The sequence below is a fragment of the Arachis duranensis genome, chromosome 10 (genome assembly GCF_000817695.3).
Source record: "Arachis duranensis cultivar V14167 chromosome 10, aradu.V14167.gnm2.J7QH, whole genome shotgun sequence".
In the NCBI taxonomy this organism is placed as follows: domain Eukaryota; kingdom Viridiplantae; phylum Streptophyta; class Magnoliopsida; order Fabales; family Fabaceae; genus Arachis; species Arachis duranensis.
Genome location: NC_029781.3, coordinates 16,922,281 through 16,945,369, shown reverse-complemented (window position 1 = coordinate 16,945,369; position 23,089 = coordinate 16,922,281). Strand labels below are relative to the sequence as shown.

General features: G+C 36.9%; 3 protein-coding genes across 3 annotated transcripts; 1 reads left to right on the top strand and 2 right to left on the bottom strand.

Annotated features, from left to right (window-relative positions):
- Positions 1 to 3,446: 3,446 nt before the first annotated feature.
- LOC107469286 (uncharacterized) lies at positions 3,447 to 3,800 on the top strand. Its single transcript, XM_016088666.1, has one exon. The coding sequence runs from the start codon at positions 3,447 to 3,449 to the stop codon at positions 3,798 to 3,800; it is 354 nt and encodes a 117-aa protein (XP_015944152.1).
- Positions 3,801 to 8,754: 4,954 nt separating this feature from the next.
- LOC107469297 (high mobility group B protein 6-like) lies at positions 8,755 to 10,086 on the bottom strand. The gene is made up of 3 exons (XM_016088677.3): positions 9,479 to 10,086; positions 9,295 to 9,387; positions 8,755 to 9,141 (listed from the first exon to the last, which is right to left on the bottom strand). The coding sequence occupies exons 1-3, from the start codon at positions 9,959 to 9,961 to the stop codon at positions 9,019 to 9,021; spliced, it is 699 nt and encodes a 232-aa protein (XP_015944163.1). The 5' UTR covers positions 9,962 to 10,086; the 3' UTR covers positions 8,755 to 9,018.
- Positions 10,087 to 16,426: 6,340 nt separating this feature from the next.
- On the bottom strand, positions 16,427 to 20,473 carry LOC107469296 (uncharacterized). The gene is made up of 7 exons (XM_016088676.3): positions 19,786 to 20,473; positions 19,490 to 19,570; positions 19,063 to 19,137; positions 18,207 to 18,251; positions 18,034 to 18,123; positions 17,734 to 17,835; positions 16,427 to 16,897 (listed from the first exon to the last, which is right to left on the bottom strand). The coding sequence occupies exons 1-7, from the start codon at positions 20,425 to 20,427 to the stop codon at positions 16,742 to 16,744; spliced, it is 1,191 nt and encodes a 396-aa protein (XP_015944162.1). The 5' UTR covers positions 20,428 to 20,473; the 3' UTR covers positions 16,427 to 16,741.
- Positions 20,474 to 23,089: the final 2,616 nt, after the last annotated feature.

Here is a 23,089-nt window from a genome sequence, read left to right as displayed (position 1 = left end):
GAAAATTCACAACCCACGCGTACGCGTCGCCTTCGCTGCACAACTACACTTGTTCGCCGCACAGTTTTCACTTTTCTTTCTCTCTCTCCCACTCCTAATTCTCTCTTGTTCTTTTATCTTTATATTTTTCTTCCCTCTCACTATTTGTTTTTATTTTTAGTTCTTCTTTGCTTAAGGACAAGCAAACCTTTAAGTTTGGTGTTGACGCTGCGCTTATAGGTTTTCTGGCACAAAAGGGAGGCGAATCATCTTCACGGAGGAGCACAAACTGAAGAATAAAGCAACCGCTAGGATAACTTAGGTGGTTGAGTTCCTTTTATTTTTTTCCTCCCCTCTTTTTCTATGTTATGTTCTGATTTTCTGCTATTTTGCTTTGTCTGTTGCATGATCCTTTATTAGTGAGAATTCTAGGTCTAGTTTAGTTTAATTTTACGAGTAGTCTTATTTACTTAAATGTGGTGGTATTAATTGTAATTCTAAATGCATCATATAAACAGTGCATATTTGAATTTGAATCAAGGGATGTTGATGTATAAGGAACAGGAATTTAGAGAATTATTATGACTTCTCTGAAATAAACAAAAATTTAATCCTTGAAGCAAAAGAAACAGCAAAAGAAAATAAATAAATAAATAAATAATAAAGGCAAGGTCCAAGACTTTGAGCATCAATGACTAGGGAGGTCAGACATGATTAAAAGCTCAAAGAGTTGTTTTCCTAGTCATATGCTTGTGGTGTGATTGTGTCAAGTAATCCTTGAGACAGAACACTTAGAGTCGAGACCAAGTGCGTTTAACAGAGTATGCCAAAGGCTTTGAGCACCACTGTCTGGGAGTAACTGAAAGAAAAATCAGGACTCAAAGAGAGTCCCCCAGTTAAGTGCTTGTGGTGTTTCTGTGTCAAGTAATCCTTGAGACAAAACATTTAAAGTCACGGTTAGGCTTAAGGTGCAAAGCACCAAAGAAAATAAATAAATAAATAAATTAAAGTCAATTTTTCTGTGTTCAAGGATTAAACTGAAATGTAAAGATCAGAGAATTCATAATATTATTCGGATTCTAATTCCGAATGACAATGACATCCTCCTAATTCGAAGGAGAGTGAGATGCTAAACCTATCCAGGATTACAGTTATAAACCCCACTATAAAAAGAGACATGAGCTTAATCGAACTCCCATTCTCATGCAAATTCACATCCTAAGCCTATGTTAGTTTTGGTTGCTTGAGAACAAGCAACAGTTCAAGTTTGGTGTTGTGATGCGTGAGCATCTTTTCTATCTTTTCCTAGTGAATTTGCATCTAATTTGTTTAGTTTAATCAGGAATTAATTATATTTTAGCCACTATGGATGCTATTTTGAGTTTTTTGCAATACTATTTATTTTAGGTAGCATTCGGCTAGATTTGATGGAGTTTCTGCAGCACAAGAATCAAAGGAGATGGCTACGAGGAGCGACGCACACGCGTGCCTGACGCGTGCGCGTGAGTTGGAGGTATCCACGGAGACGCGTACGCGTGAATTGAGAATTTGCTCGGCGACGCGTCCGTATGACTGACGCGTCCCTGTGACTTGCGAAGAAGACCAGCGACGCGTCTGCGTGACTGACGCGTACGCGTGACATGCGCCACGTGCAGAAAAATACAAAAAAACGCTGGGGGCAATTTTTGGGCTGTTTTGACCCAGTTTTTAGCCCAGAAAATACATATTAGAAGCTTCAGAATGGACAAATCAAGTGATCCCCACCCATCAGCTGAAGGCTTGTTAATTAATTCGAATTTAAATTCAAAATCTTATTGTTAGGAAAAGATATTATTTTTAATTTTAGATAATTAGATTTTAAAAAGGATTAGTTATAAAAAGGGATCTGATGCCATCAGATGGTAACTCGGTACATTTTACCAGAATCCTTATTTTCTTCTCTGAATCATGAGCAACTAATCCTCCATTGTTAAGGTTAGGAGCTCTGTCTATTTGTATGGATTGTTTTATTACTTTTTCTATTTTAATTTATGCATGGATTTATAATTTAAGAATTGTTTTTTCTCTTTATTTTATGAATTTGGGTGGAACGGAAGTATGACCCTCTTTCTATTTGAGTTCTTGTAAAACTTGGAAAAACTCTTTACTTGAACAATAGCTTGAAAATAATTTCTCCTAAATTTTAATTATTTGGATTTAACGGGATACGTGACATATAATCTCCTTATTTTTGGGTAGTTAGAATTTTTGTGGCATATAAACTGGAATTTGAACTGCACCCTCTAATTAGAATTAATTGACCAAGGAATTGGTCGTTGATGAATTTTAGAGGAGACTAGAAAGGTCTAAGGAATTAGGATCAAGTAGCATATAGTTTGCCATAAATTAAATCCTACATGATTAAAATAGTTAGTAAGAAAAGTTAATTCGGAAAAATATATGACTTTGAAGCCTTAACTATCTTCTCCATATTTTATTCCCAACTTAATTATTTGTCTATTCTTTTGATATTCTGAGTTCGAACTTAAACCTTTTGAAAATCTCAAAACCATTTTATGCTTGTCTAACTAAGTAAATCATTTATCCATTGTTGCTTAGTCCATCAATCCTCGTGGGATCGACCCTCACTCACTTGAGGTATTACTTGGTACGACCCGGTGCACTTGCCGGTTAGTTTGTGGTTGTAAATTTCTGCACCAGTATGCTGAGTGGGAAAAGAGGCTCACAATGGAGATCATAAGAAAATTGAATATCAAGAGGAAGAGGGCTAAGCAGGACACTCTGATGATGAAAGATGTAGGGGAAGAAGAAGAAGAAAAAGAACTGCTTCAAGACAGTGCCAAGACCAAAAGGATTAGGAAGGAAGATGTAACAGAGAGAGACATAGGTGTAAGGGAAATGCAAACTGTTCTTAGTAGTACAGATGCTGAGGAGGCGGGCCTATACATACCCCAATCCCAGCCATGAGTATAGTAAGTTGGAACTGTCAAGGTGTGGCGGCAAATACGACAGTTTCTGAATTAAAAGATCTTTACAAAAAGATCAAGCCAGCCATAATTTTCCTTATGGAAATAAGAGCTAAGCAATGCAACATCAGAAAGTTAAAGAGAGAACTCCGTTTTGATAAATTCTTTTGTGTAGAACCCTGGGAATTGTTCAGAGGTCTAAGCCTTTTATGGAATAAAAATATGAATCTTGATATTTACTCTTGGTGTCATAATGTTATTAAAGCTTATATTACAGATAGGAAAGGAAATAAATGGGATTGCTGTTTTGTGTATGGAGACCTTAGGCAGAGAAAGAAGTAATGGAGGGATTTAGTAGCTCAAAATCAGAATCAAAATGAACCACAATTGTTCATTGGGGATTATAATGATATTTTGAATCAAGAAGAAAAAGTGGGCTTACACCCAAAGCCAAGAGAGAAGATGAAAGAATTTAGGAAGTTTGTGAATGGCAATAGATTAATGGACATTGATCTTAAGGGAGGAAAATTCACATGGTTTAGCAATCCTAGGAATGGGTTCGTCACAAGAGAAAGACTAGACAGGGTGCTTGTCAACTGGAATTGGAGGAGATTATATCAGAATGTAACCCTTACAGCCCTCCCGGCGATAGGATCAGATCATTGCCCTTTGGTTTTAAGGCTGGAACCGAGAGAGAAATTTGAACGCCACTTCAAGTTTGAAGCATATTGGGAAGATCACGAAGATTGTGAGAAGATCATTAAGCAAGGATGGGAAAAGAATGAGAATAAAAGGAATAAATGGGAAAAACTACAAGGAAAATTCAAGAGTTGCAAGAAGGAATTGGAGCAATAGAGCAAGAGAAATTTCACTAGAGCAGATAAGAAAATTAACCAACTTAAGGAAAAAATTACAAAACTACAGAATCAGGAGTAAGATTAAAAGAAGAAAAGTACTAGGGCCAAAGAGTAAGATTAAAATGGCTAAAGTTTGGGGACAAAAAGACATCCTTCTTCCATGCAACGACAATTCAAAGAAGAGACTTGAATAAGATCGAAAGATTGAAGGACGCAGAGGGAAATTGGATTACAGGAAGCAAGGACATCATGGAATTGGTGGAGGGACACTTCACTAATCTGTTTGCCATAACCACAAGGAGCAAAGTAGAGGAATGCACCCGAATTATCCCAAAAAAGGTCACAATTGAAATGAACAGGGAGCTTCTAAAGGAAGTGTCAGATAAAGAGATAAGAGATGTAGCCTTCAGTATGGGAAGCCTGAAAGTGCCTGGCCCGGATGGTCTTAACGGTTTATTCTTTCAAAAGCACTGGAATATCATCAGTAGAAAGGTCTGCGATATTATTAAGGAAATTTTTGCTTGCAGGAGAATGCCAGAGGACATGGAAGAAACTACGGTGGTTCTGATTCCCAAAGTTAAACAACACGAATGCCTTAGCCAATTAAGACCTATCAGCTGCTGTAATTACATTTACAAGATCGTGACAAAAATCATTGTCCTCAGGTTAAAAAAGTTTCTTGATAAATTAATCTCCCCTACTCAAAGCGCTTTCGTGGAAGGAAGACTAATACAAGACAACATTGTTATTATTCAGGAGGCGTTCCACAATTTAAATAGAAAAGGCAGGTTTGGCTCCCAAAACGTAGCTGTAAAATTGGACATGAACAAGGCTTATGATAGGTTAGAGTGGGACATTTTGAAAAATATTTTACACTCTTTTGGTTTTGAGCAGAGTTAGATACAGTTAGTAATGGAGTGTGTTAAAAGCGCAAGTTATAAATTTAAAATAAATGGTAAGCTGTCTAAGAGAATAAAACCTCAAAGAGGTTTGAGGCAAGGTGATCCTTTATCACCATACCTTTTCATCATAGCAGCAAAGGTTTTCACAAAACTTATGGAGGAAGCACAAAGGGAAGGACGTATTTCAGGCGTTAAACTTGCTCCAACAGCACCAGTTATCACCCACCTTCTGTTTCCAGATGATTGCATTCTTTTTGCGGAAGTCAAAGAAGAGGAACTTTATCAAAGCATCTTAATTCTGAACAGATACACGGATGCATCAGGACAAAATATAAATTTAAAGAAATTGGGCATAGTGTTTGGACAGTAGGTACCGATTCAGACAATGGTCAATATATAAGAGATTATGGGCATGCAAACTTAGAAAAATCCTGAGAAATATCTTGGGTTACCGGCACATTGGGGAAGGTCGAAGAACAAAGTGTTGGCATGGCTAGAAGAAAGGATAGACAACAAAATTGAAGGGTGGAAAGAGCAACTACTCAGCCAGGCAGGGAAGGAGACTTTGATTAAAGCAGTTATTCAAGCCATACCCAGCTATGCTATGAGCATTGTCTTGCTGCCCAAAAACTTTTGCCAAAGAATAGGATCAAAAGTTGTAAGATTTTGGTGGGAAAATTCTGAGAGAGAGAGAAGAGGATACACTGGAAAAGCTGGAGCAAGGTTTGTAAAAGCAAGAGAGATGGCGGGTTATGTTTCAGGGACTTACAGTGTCAGAATTTAGCCTATCTGGCCAAGCAAGCATAGAGAGTGATTGAAAATCCAAATGCAATATGGGTAAAAATTCTAAAAGCAATATATTTTGAGGATAGTAATTTTTGGGAAGCAGGCATCGGGAGTGGGGGATCATGGGCTTGGAAAAGCCTTATCCAAGGCAGGGACTTCTTGAGAAGGAATAGGAGATGGAGTATTGGAAAGGGCTCAAAAGTAAAGATATGGGAAGACAACTGGGTAATGGGCATGGGTAAAATCTTTTTTAGCAGAAATTACTCAGTGGACAGAGTAAACGAGCTCATCATCGAGGGAGAAGGATGGAAACAAGGAAGAATAACATAATTATTTCTGGAGAACATAAGCAACAAAATTCTGCAAACACCCATAAATCTACTGAGGAGCAAGGACAGACTAATATGGCCTTTCAAATGGGATGGGGGTTACACTGTTAAGACAGGATATCATGTGGCAAAGAAGGAAAAACAGGTTAGCGAGGGAGTGGGACCTTCAACAAGCATAGATATGACGGATCTTTGGAAAGAGATATGGGGAATGAATGTCCCGTTGAAGATAAGAATGTTTTAATGGAAAGCTGCACATGATATAATACCAGTATATAATAATTTATTTAAAAAGAAAATAACTAATACTCCTATCTGTCGAATTTGCAGGGAAACGATAGATACCACGAAACATGCAATTCTTCTATGCCCTTGGACTAGAGCAACGTGGTTTGGAGCACAGAGTCAATGTTCACCAACACCATAGACAGCCAAAACTTTTGCAGAATGGCTGCTTGAAATGTGCAGGAAAATTAGAGGACAAGAAAAGGAAGAGGCAGAGGATATGATTGGAAGAATTAGAATGCTAAGTTGGGAGATTTGGAAAACAAGAAACCAGACTATATTCCAAAACACTACCCCTAACCCCAAGCTACCATCATCAGAGCTAAAATCCTAGAATCAGAAATCAGGAAAGCAATGCAAAAAAAGGAACAGCTCAGGCAAAACCAGAATAGGAGTATGTGCAGAAGGAGCATTGCCTGGAGACTTCCACCGGGGGACTGGCTGAAGGCGAATGTAGATGCTGCGTATAGTAGATCGACAGCAGAGGGAGCTAATGCAATTGTGATTTGGGACAATTCCAGGAAACTGTTAACAGGAGAATCAATGAGAATTAGAGCTCATTCCAACCTGGCTGCAGAAGCAGAAGCAATGAGAAGGGCACTAATTTTGGCTACAAATCTTAATATGGGACAAATTTTAATAGAATCCGATTCTTCGATATATTTTTCTTCTAGCTCAGGGTCTTTCCAATTGTGGCTTCACCTGGGTCCCTAGAGAGGGAAATAAAGTCACAGATGGAGTGGCGAAATGTTCCCTGGCAGGCCAATTGGAGAAAAACTGGAGACGGAAGCCCCCATGAGAGATAGCGAAACAATTGAAGAGGGAAGCTTCAAATAGAATGGATGCTCCAATCGAAGCCATTCAATGGGAAAGACTCAAAACACATTGCATTCCAGAATTCAAAGGCAAGGAAATCTGAATTTCGGGAAATCAATGTGGCGGAGAGACCTGATGCCAAATTTCGGAACTCTAAACCCTCTCTCAGTTGTCAACGGTGCTGATGCGACTTTGCCAGAAAGGAGAAACGTCTCCGTGAATAACACTAGCTCACCTGGGCAAGGCAGTCAACCAGGGAAGAAGAAATTACACGTGGCAGAGGAGCCAACCAGAGCTTTACTGGCAACAAAGATTAATGGAGGAGTTGCGGCAGAAATTGGCTTCACCCGCGGACGAACACATCAGACGGCTGCGGTGAAAATCGGCTGTTGCAGCAAGGGAGAAGGACTGGGCCATAGCAAAACTGAAGGTCTGAGGCAGCAGGGCGGCGAGAATTGGTGCCAGCGCAGCCTCTGGGATCGACGGCAGACAAGCGACGGTAATGACTGCACAGCTGACGAAAATCAAGAGCTAGAGAGATGAAGAAAGGGCACGGGTTTTGTAGTGTAGAGTTCTGCTGTTTCATGACCCGACCCGGTCACTTGGTTTGTTTGACATTGGGCCAAAGGCCAAAAAAAAAGTCAAGCTTTCAACGGGTTTATGGAATAGCTTCACAGTCCATCTACGATTTTAGCACATAATAATTCCAATAAATCTACACTATCAATATTTTTAACTATATATCTCAACAGTACTGCAGCATGACATAGCAAAGTATCGGTAAAAATATGTGAAAAATTTCCTTAGAAATATTTTCTATTTTATGAGTGCTATTGATGAGACAAAAAACACATATGACAGGACAATACATGTGAATGAGTGATCTTGAACAAATTTGGGTGTGTTTGGCAAACACGTTGGGGAGGAGAGAAATCCGTTTGAGCTTCTTGAAAGTTTCACTTTGATGTTTGGCAATTTTTATCTTTGTGAACGCAGAATTGATTCTGCCTCTGAACCCACGTTTAGGAGAAGCTCAAATTTGTAGCTTCTGCGTTTCACGTTTCATGTTTAGGAGAAGCTAAAATATTTCTTTTTTTTACCAACCCTACCCTTCATTTTCTTCTACAAGAATGATACTAATAACTATTATCTTCACAGTCATTCTTTGTAGTTCTTCCTACTTCTTCATAATTTTTTAGTTTCATTTTTTTCATCAAAATCGTTCAGATTTATTTCAATTACTAACAAATTGAAATTTTTTATTTTTATTTGATTTTATTCATATGAATTTTATTTACGTTTTATGGTATTTTTTTGTTCATATGATATATATTGTTGGTTTTATGGAATTTTTATTATTTCTTATCTGTATAATTTTTTTCTATTCTTTGATGTACTCTATTTTTGTTTTGTATTAATTTTTTTATTTTTTATTTTAAATTTGTAAAATTTGTAATTGTAATTGTAATTTTATATACCACGTTTAATATAAATTATGATCCTATAAAAAAAAGGACAAAATAAATAAAAAATTAATTATAAGTAACAATAGAGTCATAAATAATAAAAATTTATAGTCTAAAATAATACTAAATTAAAGAGTACTGACGATACTAAAAAAAATTATAGAATATTTTCTTTTTGTGTGACATTATAAAATTTATAGTACTCTCTTTTATATTTTTATTTTTTATTTTATTTATTTTTACTATAATCAATTTTAATATAAAGATTACCAAACATAAATCAAGTTAACCCAAACTAACTTATCATCAAAATCAATTTTACAAAATCAATTTTATACAAATTCTGGTTTGCAAACTGTAATCCAAACACACACTTTGTAGGTATTAAACTTACATTTCGGACATAAGTAAAATCAAAATTTCACCAAAAATATCAACAAGTTCAAAACACAAAATGCTAATTCTCTTTTGCCCTTTCTTGGCGACAATACAAGCTATGAGCTATTTTCTTTCTTAAAATCTAAAAGTACACCACAGATTGCATCACTGCAATGTAAACAAAAATAAACCATAACGAGCTATTATGTATGGGAAGGAAACAGTAAAATTTCCAAAACTCTCTGCCTAATTGATTATGATTTTTGCTGTGTGTTAGTATCAGTTTGTGAACAAGCCGAACCGGGACTCTGCACTTCACACTCCTCCAATTCAGATTCGCACTCAAACGACGTCGTTTCCTCATTTTTACTCTTCTCCTACACAAGAAAAAACGCACCATTCCCGACATTCGTCAATCGTCAGTTTCTTCTCATCAATTCGTTCATAGAAGAAAATGAAAACTAAAAACAAAACGTAATTCCTAAATATTCCTAAAATTGAAAGTAGAATAAAATAAAATAGCGATTTACCTCTGATTGAGATTGAGATTGCGACGATGGAGCAGCTTCATTAACGATCTTTCCATGTTCCTTCTCTCTCAATGTTCTCATCGGAGAAACTCTCTGTTCCGATCAAAATCCAAAACAGAAAAAAACGATTTCAGAATTGAATCGAATCTAAGAAATTCTGAGAGAAACTGATTTTTTTTTTTACCATGCAGCGATATTTGAGCTCCTTCAAGCGGAACAAGCGATCAACCTCAATCTCGAACTTCTTCTGAACCTCTCCTCTGTCTTCGAGCTCCTTCATCATGGCGTCGAGCTTCGCGTCCTTCTCCTTCAGCGCTGTCTCCGTCTTCTCCTTATCGATCCTCATCCTCTCCACCTTCTTCTTGATCGCGCTCAGCTCCTCCGCCAGCGACGACACCTCGGGGAGTTGCACTTGCACCGGAGCCAACGCAGCCGCAGTATGAGGAGGAAGAGTAGCTTCCGCTGCGGCGGTGATCGCGATAATACGGTTCTCCTTGTCGCGGACTGGTGTGATCTCGCAGAGTGGTTCAGATTCGGGCTTGGGCTTGGGCTTCGGCCGGAGATCGGCGGGCGAGTTGTTCTTCGGCTGGAGTGGTGTCCGGCCTGATCGCGGCCGAGGTTTCGGAGGTATGGAAATCGGAGTGTGAGTTTGCGCTTGCGTTTGCATTGTGGCGTGTTTAGATGATAGGTTTTTATTGTTATGTTTTGCAGCGAAGAAATGGAAAGTAGAATGGAGAATAAAGAAGAAGAAGAAGATGGAAGGTGTTGATGGTGATGGAAAGTTGAGTGAAGAGTAGAGTGTATTTTACTTTGAATTTGAATGGAGGGAGGCGCTAACGGCTAGTGCTTTTGTTTGTTCTTATCGGTATTTTGACTATTTTCTATGCTTTATTTCTTATACTATTTTGATTAGGCTTGAACTAGATTTAATTTGTTGTTTGTTCAACTGGCTAAATTCCTATATTGAGAGTTTCAGACTTGTTCCAAAGCAAACCCTTGTTTGACCATTTTTGGGCTAATTTTTTTGGATATGCAGATTCTGTGTGTTGTGTATGGGTATAGAGATGGGTGGTGCTAGACATAAATGTGGGAATATTTTTTCTGAATCATAAAGTGAAGAAATCGGACTGTGCGATTTCTTTGTAAAAAAAAAAATTTTGAACACAAATCTGACCATCCGATCTGTGTGGGAGGAAAAATAGGAGGATCCAATTTGTATTTTTAAATTTTTTTTATTTTGAAAACAAAAATCGGATGGTCCGATTTTAATATTAAATTTTTTTAATTGTTTAAAATACAAATCGGACCGTCCGATTTGTGTAATGCAATTTTTTTTAAATTTTTTAAACACAAATCGGACGGTCCGATTTGCTCTTGACACCACAATTGCGTAAAGCACTCATACACTCCATAACTGTGTCCTACACTATTTCTCCTTCCATATCTAAATTAAAAAGTGCCATTCTTGCAAGTTTTATAATGATGCTAGCAAGTTTGTCACCACATCTTGTTTAACTGTGCCCCTCTGGTAGCATTGCTAATACTAATACTAAAAATTCAACAAAAAAGAAAGCATGCAGTTGTATCTCCAAATAATATATTGAAACTGGTGGTGGAAAAATATTACTTATTATTACATGCAAAAAGTAATCAATTATCAAATTTTGTTACTTGATATCATTATTGCCACTACTGTTATTTAATTTCAGTTAGTGGTATAGTTGGTAAGCTGTACAGAGTTAGTTAGTGAGGTATACAGAGTTAGTTAGCGTAACCGTTAGTGTAGCTATAAATAGATAGTCATAAAACTTGTATTCTTTGAGACTCTTCATTAATGCAAGTTTCATTACCTAATTTCTTCTCTCCTTCTCTGATCATGTGTTCTTCTCCAATTTCACATGCAATTCAACATGGTGAGGTGAGCGTGGATGGAGGAACATGGAGATTGTAGATTGAAGAATAGGTAGCTTGTTCTCTGATTCACGATCATTTGGCGTGATTTGAGAAAATCTGAAGAGTCTAGTTTCACAGATAACGCAATTTCCCTGTTCTTCTCTGCCCTCCTCGATCAGATCTGAAACCCTTCTCTTCGATTGATCTCCTCTCATTCTTCATTTCTTCAATCAGATCTGGAATCGCCTTCCTCTATCAGATATGAAACTCTCCTCTTCGATTGATCTCCTCTCATTCTTCATTTCTTCGTCTATTTTCTTTTCTTCTTCTCTCTCGAACTCGCACAACAGTGTTTGATGAGAGCTTCGTTAATTCACCTCTCTTCACGGAGACGTAACAAAGTGTTCCGATCAACGAGATTGAGAGAGAAAGGTTACGAGCCAATTGGTGAAACTCACACTTATGGCTGAGAAATCAGGAAGTGGATCTGGATCTGGAGGTGTTGGTGCGATGGATGCTCAGCATTTTGCAGCATTCTTCAGTCAAGATGCACAGATCCAGAGTCATCTCAACAAGACAAATCCGAATCAAGATCTTTCAAGTCCTTACTACATTTTACTGTCTGAAAATCTAGGTATATCTATCACCAATGTCACACTCACTTGTTTGAATTATAGTGCATGGAGTAAAGCTATGATGAATGCGCTTTATTCTAAAAACAAATTCGAATTTGTTGATGGTACGATTTTGAAGCCTGAGAGAACGAATCCGAATTTTAAGGCATGGCAATGATGCAACACGTATGTAGTTGCCTGGATTAATCTCTCCCTGAGCCCTGTCATACATCAAAGTGTTTTATGGAATAATGTAGCTTATGATTTGTGGACCGATCTTAGACATCGATATTACCAAGGGGACAAGTTTAGAGTAGCTGAGTTAAATGAGGAGATTTATGCGCTCAAACAGGGAGACATGTCCGTTACTGCCTATTTTGCTAGGCTTAAGAACCTTTGGGAAGAGGTTGATGATTTCAGATCGATCCCTGGATGTGACTGCGTTAAGTGTGAATGCGGTTTACGCATAGTAAGACAGCAAAGAGAAGAAGATAGAGTCACAAAGTTTCTTCGAGGTCTTAGAGAACAGTATTCAACCGTTAAGTCTCAAGTGATGCTTATGGATGAATTGCCTAGCGTTAACAAAATTCTGTCCATGATTACTCAGCAGAAGAGGCAACTCTTCAGTTTTGATAATGCTTTGGATACAAAGATTTTGGTGAGCTCCTCAGCCTCTCCTTCTCAGAATGAAGTGAAAGGGAAGAGCAAAGGAAACAAAGGCCAATCTACCAAAGGGCAAAATAGGCTGCAATGCACTCAAATTGCTTGACAGCAGCTGATGCTTCTGAGGATGATAATGACAATCTCAGCGTTCATCAACTAGCAAGGAGTGAACCGACCATTAATGAATTCACTCCAGAGCAAAGAGAAGCGCTTCAAGCATTGCTTAGCAGACAAGATCAATCTCATTCTCATAGCATTAGCCAAATTTCAGCCAAAAATAATCCTTCACCTCATAAAGTTAGAGTGGTGCACATTTTGCATTTTGAATCTCATATCATGGCTCTAAACATTTCAACTCAGAAACACAAGCCTTGGGTTATAGACACTGGTGCTACAGACCATGTGTCATATTCCTTGGCAGATTTTCAAAATTATTTCAAGATAGATCCCATTGTTGTTAGATTACCCAATGGTGCTCTCACGACAAGCTGCATCATGGGAACCATTGTGTTTTCTAATGATCTTTACCTTACAAACGCATTATTCATCCCTACCTTCAATTTCAAACTTATTTCGGTTTCAAAGCTCACTGCATCACTGCATTGTAAAATGCATTTTACTGACAAAGATTGTGAGATCCAGGATCTGCACACTTTGAGGATGATTGGTGCAGCTAGTAATGTTGATGGTCTCTACATTCTGCACAAGAAAATCAGGACTCTCCCTCATATCACAGTAATTTCTCGCAACCATCACATTTCAGGCTCCTTATGGCATGCTAGACTAGGGCATCCATCACATGATAGGCTAGTTGCATTGCACAAGTATTTTAAATTCATTGATTGTATACAGAGTGACACACCTTGTCATTCATGTCATCTAGGTAAACAAAAGATATCACCATTTTTTGTTAGTTCAAATGTAGCAACTGCTGTGTTTGACATTCTTCATGTTGACATTTGGGAACCTGTGTCCATTCCCTCTTTTACTGGAAAACGTTACTTTCTGACTATAGTAGATGACTGTTCTCGTTTCACTTGGATTTTATTCATGAAAACTAAGGCTGAATCTTCTCAGTTGGTTAAGGACTTTGTTGTTTTTGCTAAAACTCAACTTTCTGCAAGTGTCAAGACAATTCACACAAATAATGGCCCTGAATTCTTAATGCCTACATTTGACAGCTCTACTGGTATCACCCACCAAAGAACTTGTGTGGAAACGCCACAACAAAATGAGATTGTTGAGCACAAGCATCAGCACATTCTTGCTGTGGCTCGTGCTCTCATGATTCATGCTCATTTACCAAAATCATTTTGGAATTATAGTGTTGGGCATGCAGTTTATCTAATAAACAGATTATGCACTCCTTTTTTGAAAAATCAATCTCCTTGCCAAGTTCTCTACAAGTGTTTACCAGATATTTTAAATCGCAAAGTCTTTGGTTGCTTAGCCTATGCTAGCACTCTTAATAGACATAGAGGTAAACTTGATCCAAGAGCCAGGAAATGTCTGCATCTTGGATTCAGGGAGGGTACAAAAGGCTATTTGCTATTCGATTTGCAAACTCGAGAAATTTTTCTATCTCGAGATATGCAGTTTTATGAATACTATTTTCCTTATTGTCACAAATCAGTTTCTAATAACAAAGTCACTTCTAAATTTCCAGCAAACTTATCTCATCACTTTGACTATAGCTTTTTGGATGGAAACGAAATTCAAATTCTAAATCAAAATAATTTCAACCCTCAGGATGATGTGAATCAGCTAAATTTAAAAACTCAACTTGATGAAGCACCTCATAATTTGAGTGATAGTGAGGATGTCTTGTCTTATGCAGAAATTCATGATCATATAAATACAGGCTCTACATCAGCATCTGCATCTGTATCACATGATCATGTAGACACAGGTTCTTCACATGTCCCTTGTCAACTCCTGCCTAAAACTGCTGGGATAAGGAGATCCACTAGGCATACTAGAGCTCCTGCATATTTGGTAGATTATGAATGTAAGACCATCCACACTGCTCTATCCGATTTCCAGCTCATTGCTCAAAGGTATCCAATTTCAAATGTTTTGTCCTATTCTAGACTTTCTCCTATGCATCTTGCATTCTCTCTTGCTATTCAAAATTTGGAACCTAAAAGCTATGAGGATGCTATAACTCAAGTTTGTTTGCAAGAGGCTATTCAAGCTGAGCTACTTGCTTTGGAGGAAAACAAGACATGGAAGCTAACCTCCTTGCCATTTGGTAAGAAGGCAATTGGTTGTAAATGGGTGTTTCGCACAAAATATCACCCTGATAAAACGGTTGAAAGGCACAAGGCCAGACTTGTTGCCAAGGGTTTCACCCAAGTAGCTGGTATTGACTACAGAGACACCTTTAGTCCTGTAGTAAAGCTAGGGACATTGAGAATTGTGTTGGCCGTTGTAGCAGTCAAGGGCTGGCATCTCAAACAAATTGATGTGAACACGGCCTTCCTGCATGGAGAACTCAAAGAAGAAGTATATATGCAGGTTCCCCCAGGCTTAGAAGCTTCATCAGGGCAGGTTTGCAAACTTGAGAAGTCCTTGTATAGACTGAAACAAGCAAGCAAGCAGTGGAACTGCAAACTAAAAGTTGTCTTGCTTGAGATGAATTATACTCAATGCAAATCAGATTATAGTTTATTTACCAAACAGACTTCTTTGGGATTTACATCAATTCTTGTATATGTGGATGACTTGGTACTAGCGGGTGATGATTTAAATGAAATTGAATCAGTCAAGAGAATCCTTCATGACAGATTCAAAATTAAAGACATAGGGAATTTGAAATATTTTCTTGGGTTGGAAGTAGCAAGATCAGAAAATGGGATTGCTTTGTATCAAAGAAAGTATGTCCTTGATCTGCTCAAAGAAACTGAATTTGAAGGTTGTAAACCGGCCACCACTCCCATTGACTATGGTGCAAAACTTAACAAAGGTGTTGGAGAATTGCTTCATGATTCTACTCAGTATAGAAGAATTATTGGCAAACTTCTATACTTGTCTAATACCAGACCTAACATTAGCTATGCAATTGGCAAGCTTAGTCAGTTTCTGGATTGTGCTACTAATGAACATTTAAAGGCAGCTCATCGAGTACTGCGCTATGTGAAGGGATCCCCAGCTATAGGTCTCTTCTTCTCGGCAAAGTCGGACTTACATCTCACCGGTTTCTCGGATTCTGATTGAGTCGGGTGCCCTGATTCTCGCAAGTCTACTTATGCATATTGCTTCTACTTGGGACCCTCTTTGGTAACATGGAAAAGTAAGAAACAACTCACAGTTGCAGCCTCCTCTTCTGAAGCTGAATATCGAGCTTTGGCGTTGGCAACCCGAGAAGCCTAGTGGTTAAGCTATGTTCTTCGTGATCTTGGTGCTCCAATTCAAAAACCAATCAATATATACTGTGACAGCAATTCAACAATCTATATTGCCACCAATCCTGTATTTCACGAGCGGACAAAGCATATAGAAGTTGAGTGCCACATAGTTCGTGACAAGCTACAAGAAAAGTTAATCCACCTTCTCCCCATTTCAACCTACAATCAAGCAGCAAATATTCTTACAAAACCCCTTGCTCCGGGTCCCTTTCATGCTGCATATTCTAAGCTTGGATTGTTGAACCTTTTCTCCCCCAACAATGCAAGCTTACTGGAGGGTGTTACTTGATATCATTATTGCCACTACTGTTATTTAATTTCAGTTAGTTGTATAGTTGGTAAGTTGTACAGAGTTAGTTAGCGAGGTATACAAAGTTAGTTAGCATAACTGTTAGTGTAGCTATAAATAGATAGTCATAAAACTTGTATTCTTTGAGACTCTTCATTAATGTACCTAATTTCTTCTCTCCTTTTCTGATCATGTGTTTTTCTCCAATCTCACATGCAATTCAACAAATTTATTATTTAAAACATTATTTAAATACATAAATATAATTAAATACATAAATAATTTATTATTTAAATTCTTATTACATACCAATTACTTTTTCAAGGTGGCAAAAGGCAATAAAAGCCGAAGAGAATGCTAAACTAAAAAATATTGAAAACCAAAATGTCTGAAAAGAAAAATCTATGAAAATAACTGTACAAATGCAAGCCTATTTTACACCATAAAGAAAAATAAAAAAGACAATTGGTAATTTGGTATGGTATTTTTGTATCATCCTTGGTAGGCTTATTAAAGCTTCACTATATTTTCGATTAAAAGGAGTAATTACTACATGAGAGTTAGCAGACAAAACATGTGAATCAAAGATAGTCCATTGGAAGATCCCAATCATCTTCATTATCCCAATATCTTTGATTAGGTTTCTTTGAAACTTGGCCATATGTCACAGATGGTTCAGAGTCATAACCTTCAAGATCATCCATAGAAACTCCTACATTCTGGTTGCCCAAGAAACCCTGGGACAAGCAAATAGGGTTGTTTTATGATCAGCAAGACAAAGTAAAGAAATGAGTCAATGACATTTCTTTTAGTAGTAATAATGATTACATAGCGATAGAGCGATGCTATCCAACTAATCCATTTAACGATAAGAGAGACCTATATCGACTTGGTGTAGGAGACAAAATGAATACACGAGATATTTTTCTTCAATGTTTTATTGGGAAGTCAAAATGTTGTTCTGTTTCCTTGCTAAATTCTAAATCGTTCCCGGAGTAGAAAAAGAGAACCAACTATTTCAAAAGAAAATGAATTCAATAAAACCAAATGGAGGAAAGGGTATTTTTCGAAGAAAAAATACTTAATTTTGACCAGAAAACTAGAACAGGACGAAATAAGACGTTCAGAATAAAAATAAGATGTTTAGAATGTTAGAGACGAAAACAAGACTTAGCTCAAATGTTAGGGAGTAAGACAGTATTTTACCCAAACCAAATGATATAATTAGACTTTTACCAACCAAATAATATAATTAGATGACTTTGCTTAAAAATCTATGGACAATAGCCATAAAACGGAGAAACCAAAATAAAGCATGAGAATCACAAGTTCCCATGTACAAGCCATAATAATAACAAGCATGGCTTGATATATAAGCAGGAATCAAAACTTTCAGGAGCTAAGAAACAGAGGGGAAGTACATCACGAAGTTCTAATCAGAAAAGGAAGCAATGTTGCCGAAATCAATATCCTACTTAGTCCGGTAGTCGTAAGGGCAAAAGAAAATGTAAAATGTGAAATAGTAATGTGACACACTCGTACACTCAAACTTCCATTATTGAAATGAAGGTACCTTTGAAAGCCTTTGTATACGCGACGCTGCAGCTTCGCGAACCACAACAGCATCAGATACTACTTCCAGTACATCCTCGACTAGCAAAGAGTAAGTACTCACCTAAAAGTATGGCAATCAAGAATTACAATTTGTAGACTAAACCCCTTAGGAGTCACAAATGATCAAAATGAAGGAATTGTGACTTGGATTTGTTAACATAGGATGTAGACTTGCATTTCCAATTGGATTGGCAAACTTGCATGCTATTTTGAGTTCTGAACTTGGTTTTATTAACCTTACAAAGAGGCACTTACTTACCAAAGTTGAAGGGATAATTGATAGTCCAAATGAATCAAGCTCAAGTTCTTCAACAGCACCTGAATTGAGGCTGAATGTGTATCCACGCACCTAAGAGTTTAGAGTTCCCTTATCAAATAATTGGATATAAATAAATATGTGAAATAAAAATAGAAGAATAAACGTATAATCACCTTTCCAATATTCCGTTGGGAGGGTGTCACAACTTTGTATCCAACCTATCAAATAATAATATGATAAATCAATTACCATCTTAAAAATAGTCCTACCTTGTTTTAATTTTGGAAGTGTGGTAAAATAGTGGTGGCACCACTAAATCATATATCAAATTAAATGGAACTGCTTCCCATGATGACTCATTGAAAAGGGTTAAGGCATGGGAAAAATCGTATAACAGGTATTGGATTTTGCATAGAAATTTAGAAAACCATGATGAAGAGCACTTTTCATTTTGGCACAAATGACCAAAATAACCAATCAGAACCAAAATCATACAGAAGACCAAAGGAGATAATATAAAAGTATTTGATCTTGAAGAAGAAATAAGAAGATATCTTCATCTTACTAACAAGTAGTTGAAAACTTGAACACAACCATTCAGGCATTTACAACATAGTTTATGGTAAACGGTTCCCAAGATCTGAAAAAAGGTTATCACCGACATTTTTATGATACCACTTAGTTTCAATCCTACATAATGTTTTGCTATCTCATTACACTTTGTCAATTATGACTAATCAATTCTCATTGTTTCTACTTTAAATAAATGATACCAACTTCAAAAGACATCAGATATCACATTCACATAATTTGCAGAATCTTCACCGTCTAGTAAACAAGGATAGAGCAAAAGCATCTTACATGAACACAATTCATAATAACCTAAGCAACACAACAAAGTGAGTACCAATAACAAATATCAAAAGAGAAGATTTCTCCAACATGTTCTGCCAAACAATGAACCCTACAATAAATCTTTCAGGAGAAAATAATTCACAACAAAGAATCATATAAAACTTTAAAACATACCAGGGTCTCCAATCCAACCATTTTAAATCCGTTCTCTATCACGCGTTCATCTGGGACAAGGACGACATCCCCGACCTGAAAAGAGAACCAACAGAACACTCAACAGCATGAAAAACACAAGAGGTCACTAGCTTGCAAAGCTAAAAATGCACACCACATTCAAGTAAGACCATAAGACAAGGTTGCAAAAGCATAGTACAGATTCATATTGGAATATATGGGCGTTGGAAATTTCGGACAAAAAGCTTGATCTGGAAGCATCTACATAATTTAACTGGTAGCAGACCCGAATGGTCCTCTCTACATATTATTGCAGGCAACAGAACTCCTCCAAAAGTGAAACAAACTAAAAAATGGTGTAAAACACTTGTAGGAAAGCATATACACATAAAGCATTCAAAATGTGTTATTCCAAAATTTGTTATACCTGACTAATGTCCTCCAGAAAGAACTTATCTGCATCCCCAGAAAGCAAGTTTGGCCTCACCTCCACAAATAAAACCATCCACTGCACATGAAATTCACCAAAAGGAGATACATCAATAAATGTGTGCTTAGACTAACATAGTTTATGTTCAACAAAGCTAATAATCAATATTCAAACATGCTTAATGCTTTCCACCCCAAAGAAACAGGTAGCAAACCAGGAAAATAACAAACATTATAAATAAATTCCTCAAAAAAGCATGCTTTACATTTATAGCTTAAGAAATGGTCACTCACAGAGGTGGTGTCAACCCAAAGCTGAGTAACAAACCCCAAGCTAAGAGCAGACCTTATACTAATGACCTGCTTAGCCAACAAATTGGACCTTCTAATTACCTCTTTACCCCTTCTAATCCCATCCTTACCACTAAATTTCTCAACTTTAACATCATCTTTTCTCAAATCATCATTTGCAGCACCACCCGGAACCTGAACCTTAACCAAATCATCGTCGTCTTCAAAACCTCCTCCTTCTTCTTCTTCTTCTCCTTCACCATTGGCACCCAACCCAACAGGATCGTCCATTTCCCTGAGTCCAGCACCATCAAATGGATCATTACTATCGGCAATATCCTTTTCACCAACTGAACCATCACCAGTAGGGTCACCCTCCAAGCCCAAATTCTTCACCTCTCTCTCATCAAATCCAAGTTGTTTATTGTTGTAGAAGCTATAACCACCGCCCCTTGAGCCTCTTCCATGGACCCTTGGACCCATTGAAGAAGCAACTACAACAAGGGTGGCAGTGGTTTTTGAGAATTCTTGAGAGAAGGGTACATGGGAATTTGGTGTTAGGCATTGATTGTTGCTGAGAAAGGCGAATCTATGAGATTCTGGGAGCGAGATTGAAAGCGGGCTTGCGGGAAGAAGCTCAGTCATGGTGAGTGATGAAGCCGTGAAGCAGAATATGAAAGGATAGGAAGCGGTTCCCGGGACGGAAAATGATATTTCATTAATCTCTATCCATTGGATTAGGGATGTAATTGGTTCGGTTTGGTTTAATTTTAGACTGAAAATCAATCGAATTGATCTGATCGATTTTATAATGGTACTAATAATTTAGTTTGTTGTTTTTTGAACAATCGAATGGAATTGAATCGAACCAACAGCAGTTTGGTTCGGTTGATTTTTTCAGTTTTTTTACATCTAATAATTAAAATTTAAATTACCATAAAATAAAATTTAAAATCATTAATAAACTAGAATAACAAGAGTACATCACATCCAAATTCAACTCAATTAAACATAAAACAAAGACAATTAAAAATATCTAGCAAAACAACAAAAATAAACACACTTTAAAACATACTAAAAACCGAAACAGTCACTTTAAACCAAATAAAAACTAAACAGCCACCATGCTTAATCTGAATCTACACCAGACTCATCATCATCTTCTCCGGTTGGTGTAATTTTTACAAAAATAAAACAAAAAAAATAAATATAGATTATAAACATAAACATAACATAGATTATAAATTATAAACATAAACTATGGAAGGAACTACAATTTTTTTTTTTACATACCTAATTCAAGTTTCTCAAACTCATCAATAAGCTCCTCAAAATCAATTGTCATTGGAGAAGCACGAAGCCAATTTTGTGTGCAAATCAATGCCTCAACTGTCTTTGGAGTTAAAGAACTCCTATAGTTGTTAAGCACTCTTCCACCAGTGCTAAAAGCCGATTCTGAAGCAACAGTCGAGACCGGCATTGCTAAGACATCTCTAGCTATTTGGGATAAGATAGGATACTTGCTAAAATTTACCTTTCACCAATTCAATATGTCAAAAGTATTTTGATCACAAGACTTTTCTAAACCATCCATCAAATACAAATCCACCTCATTCTTGTTGATGATCTCATGAAAATGCACCTCTTTGAAAAAATCACCAGCCATGTTGTCATCAGGTACTCCCACATCTGATGCACAATCCATTGTTGCTGAAGTAAAAAATCTACCCCAATTATTTGCATTCACATAGCATTCAAACATCTTGGAGAAGGTCTCTTTCACTTTTTTACCTAAAAAATCAGCATCATCCTTATCATATAGCTTTTCAAAGCTAAAGTTCACAAACTTCAACTTGTATCTAGGATGAATAACCACAGCAACAAAAATCATCATATTGATATTTTTTATGTTACCCCAGTACTTGTCATTACTTAAGTTTCATCCTCTCAGCCATACTCCCAAGTAATGGATCTCGACTACCACACGAAGCCTTGAACACTCGCAAGATCTTACAAAACTCATGAAAATATTGAGAAAAAGTCACAAGCAAACTACCAGACACACTCTTGTTAACATCATGAAAAATTTTCAAGAATTTCATAAAGTGTTTTTCATTGTCCCAATCAAGATTCCTCGGAATACCACCTTGCATTAAAGCATATTCTGTATCTCTTTCCCCTAATTTCTTGACTGCCTTTTGAAACTTCAAACCACTTTCAAGCATGGTGTATGTAGAGTTCCATCTAGTGGGAACATCGAGTTGAACAGTACACTTGTCTTATATCCTAACTTTCTTAATGAAATTTTTGAACCTATTCGTGCGACGGTGCTGCTCTTTGCTACGCCTGCGAGCCTGCGACGGAGATGAATGGATGACTTGCAACGGTTTCGAGCGACGATGGAGGAGTTCCTTGATATTGGATGACGTTCTCTGACTCTCTGGCTCTCTGAGGATCTCATTCTCTCAGGCATGGCTGCATGGAGGAGAAAAAATGGAAGATGGAAGTGAGTTGTGGCCTATGGGTGAGTAGGTGTCTGTGTGAGGAGTGAGGATTGAGGGTAAGTGGGTGACTGCGCGAGTGAAAGGAAAAGAGAGTAAGGGTATTCAGATTTAGGGTTTTATTCCTAGATTAAATCAGTAAGGATAAATCAATAAAAAAAACCACTATGCAAAATCTTTTTCGGTTCGGTTTGGTTTCTACCAAACTGAACCAAATCAATCAGTTTAATTAAAAAAAAAAACAATTTTTTTCATTTTTTTATTCGGTTGTTATAATTTTTGGTTCGGTTTAATAGTATTTTTCAATCCGGTTCGATAACTTACGCTCCTAATTGAGATATAATATAAATGATGTGAATGGTCAAAGATCTTGGTAGTTTGCTTTCAATGTACATGAAAATTAAGACCTCACCGTGAGCTTCAGACAGGGTTAAGTATTTAAACCTATACCAAAAGCTTGGTCTGTAAAGATGTGCTTTTTTAACTTTTAGCGAAGCCATTTTTCATGTTCAGCCGAGCTGAAAATATTCCGCCTTGTTAACTTTCCGCGGATGTCTTTCTTAAAAATAAGCCTAGCCGTATTTTTTTTTCAAATAATTAAAGAAAATAATTTTCGACATAGAGAATTTTTTTTGTTATCATTTAGTCATTAATTCAATTTTTTTAGTTTAATAATTTAATAATATATTTTATTTTATATTTTTAATATTAATGATTAACTAATAACAAAAAATAATAAATTTTAATAATTTTTTAATATTTTTTAATAAAAAATCATGCTAATTGAAGAAGTTAAATTTTTTTAA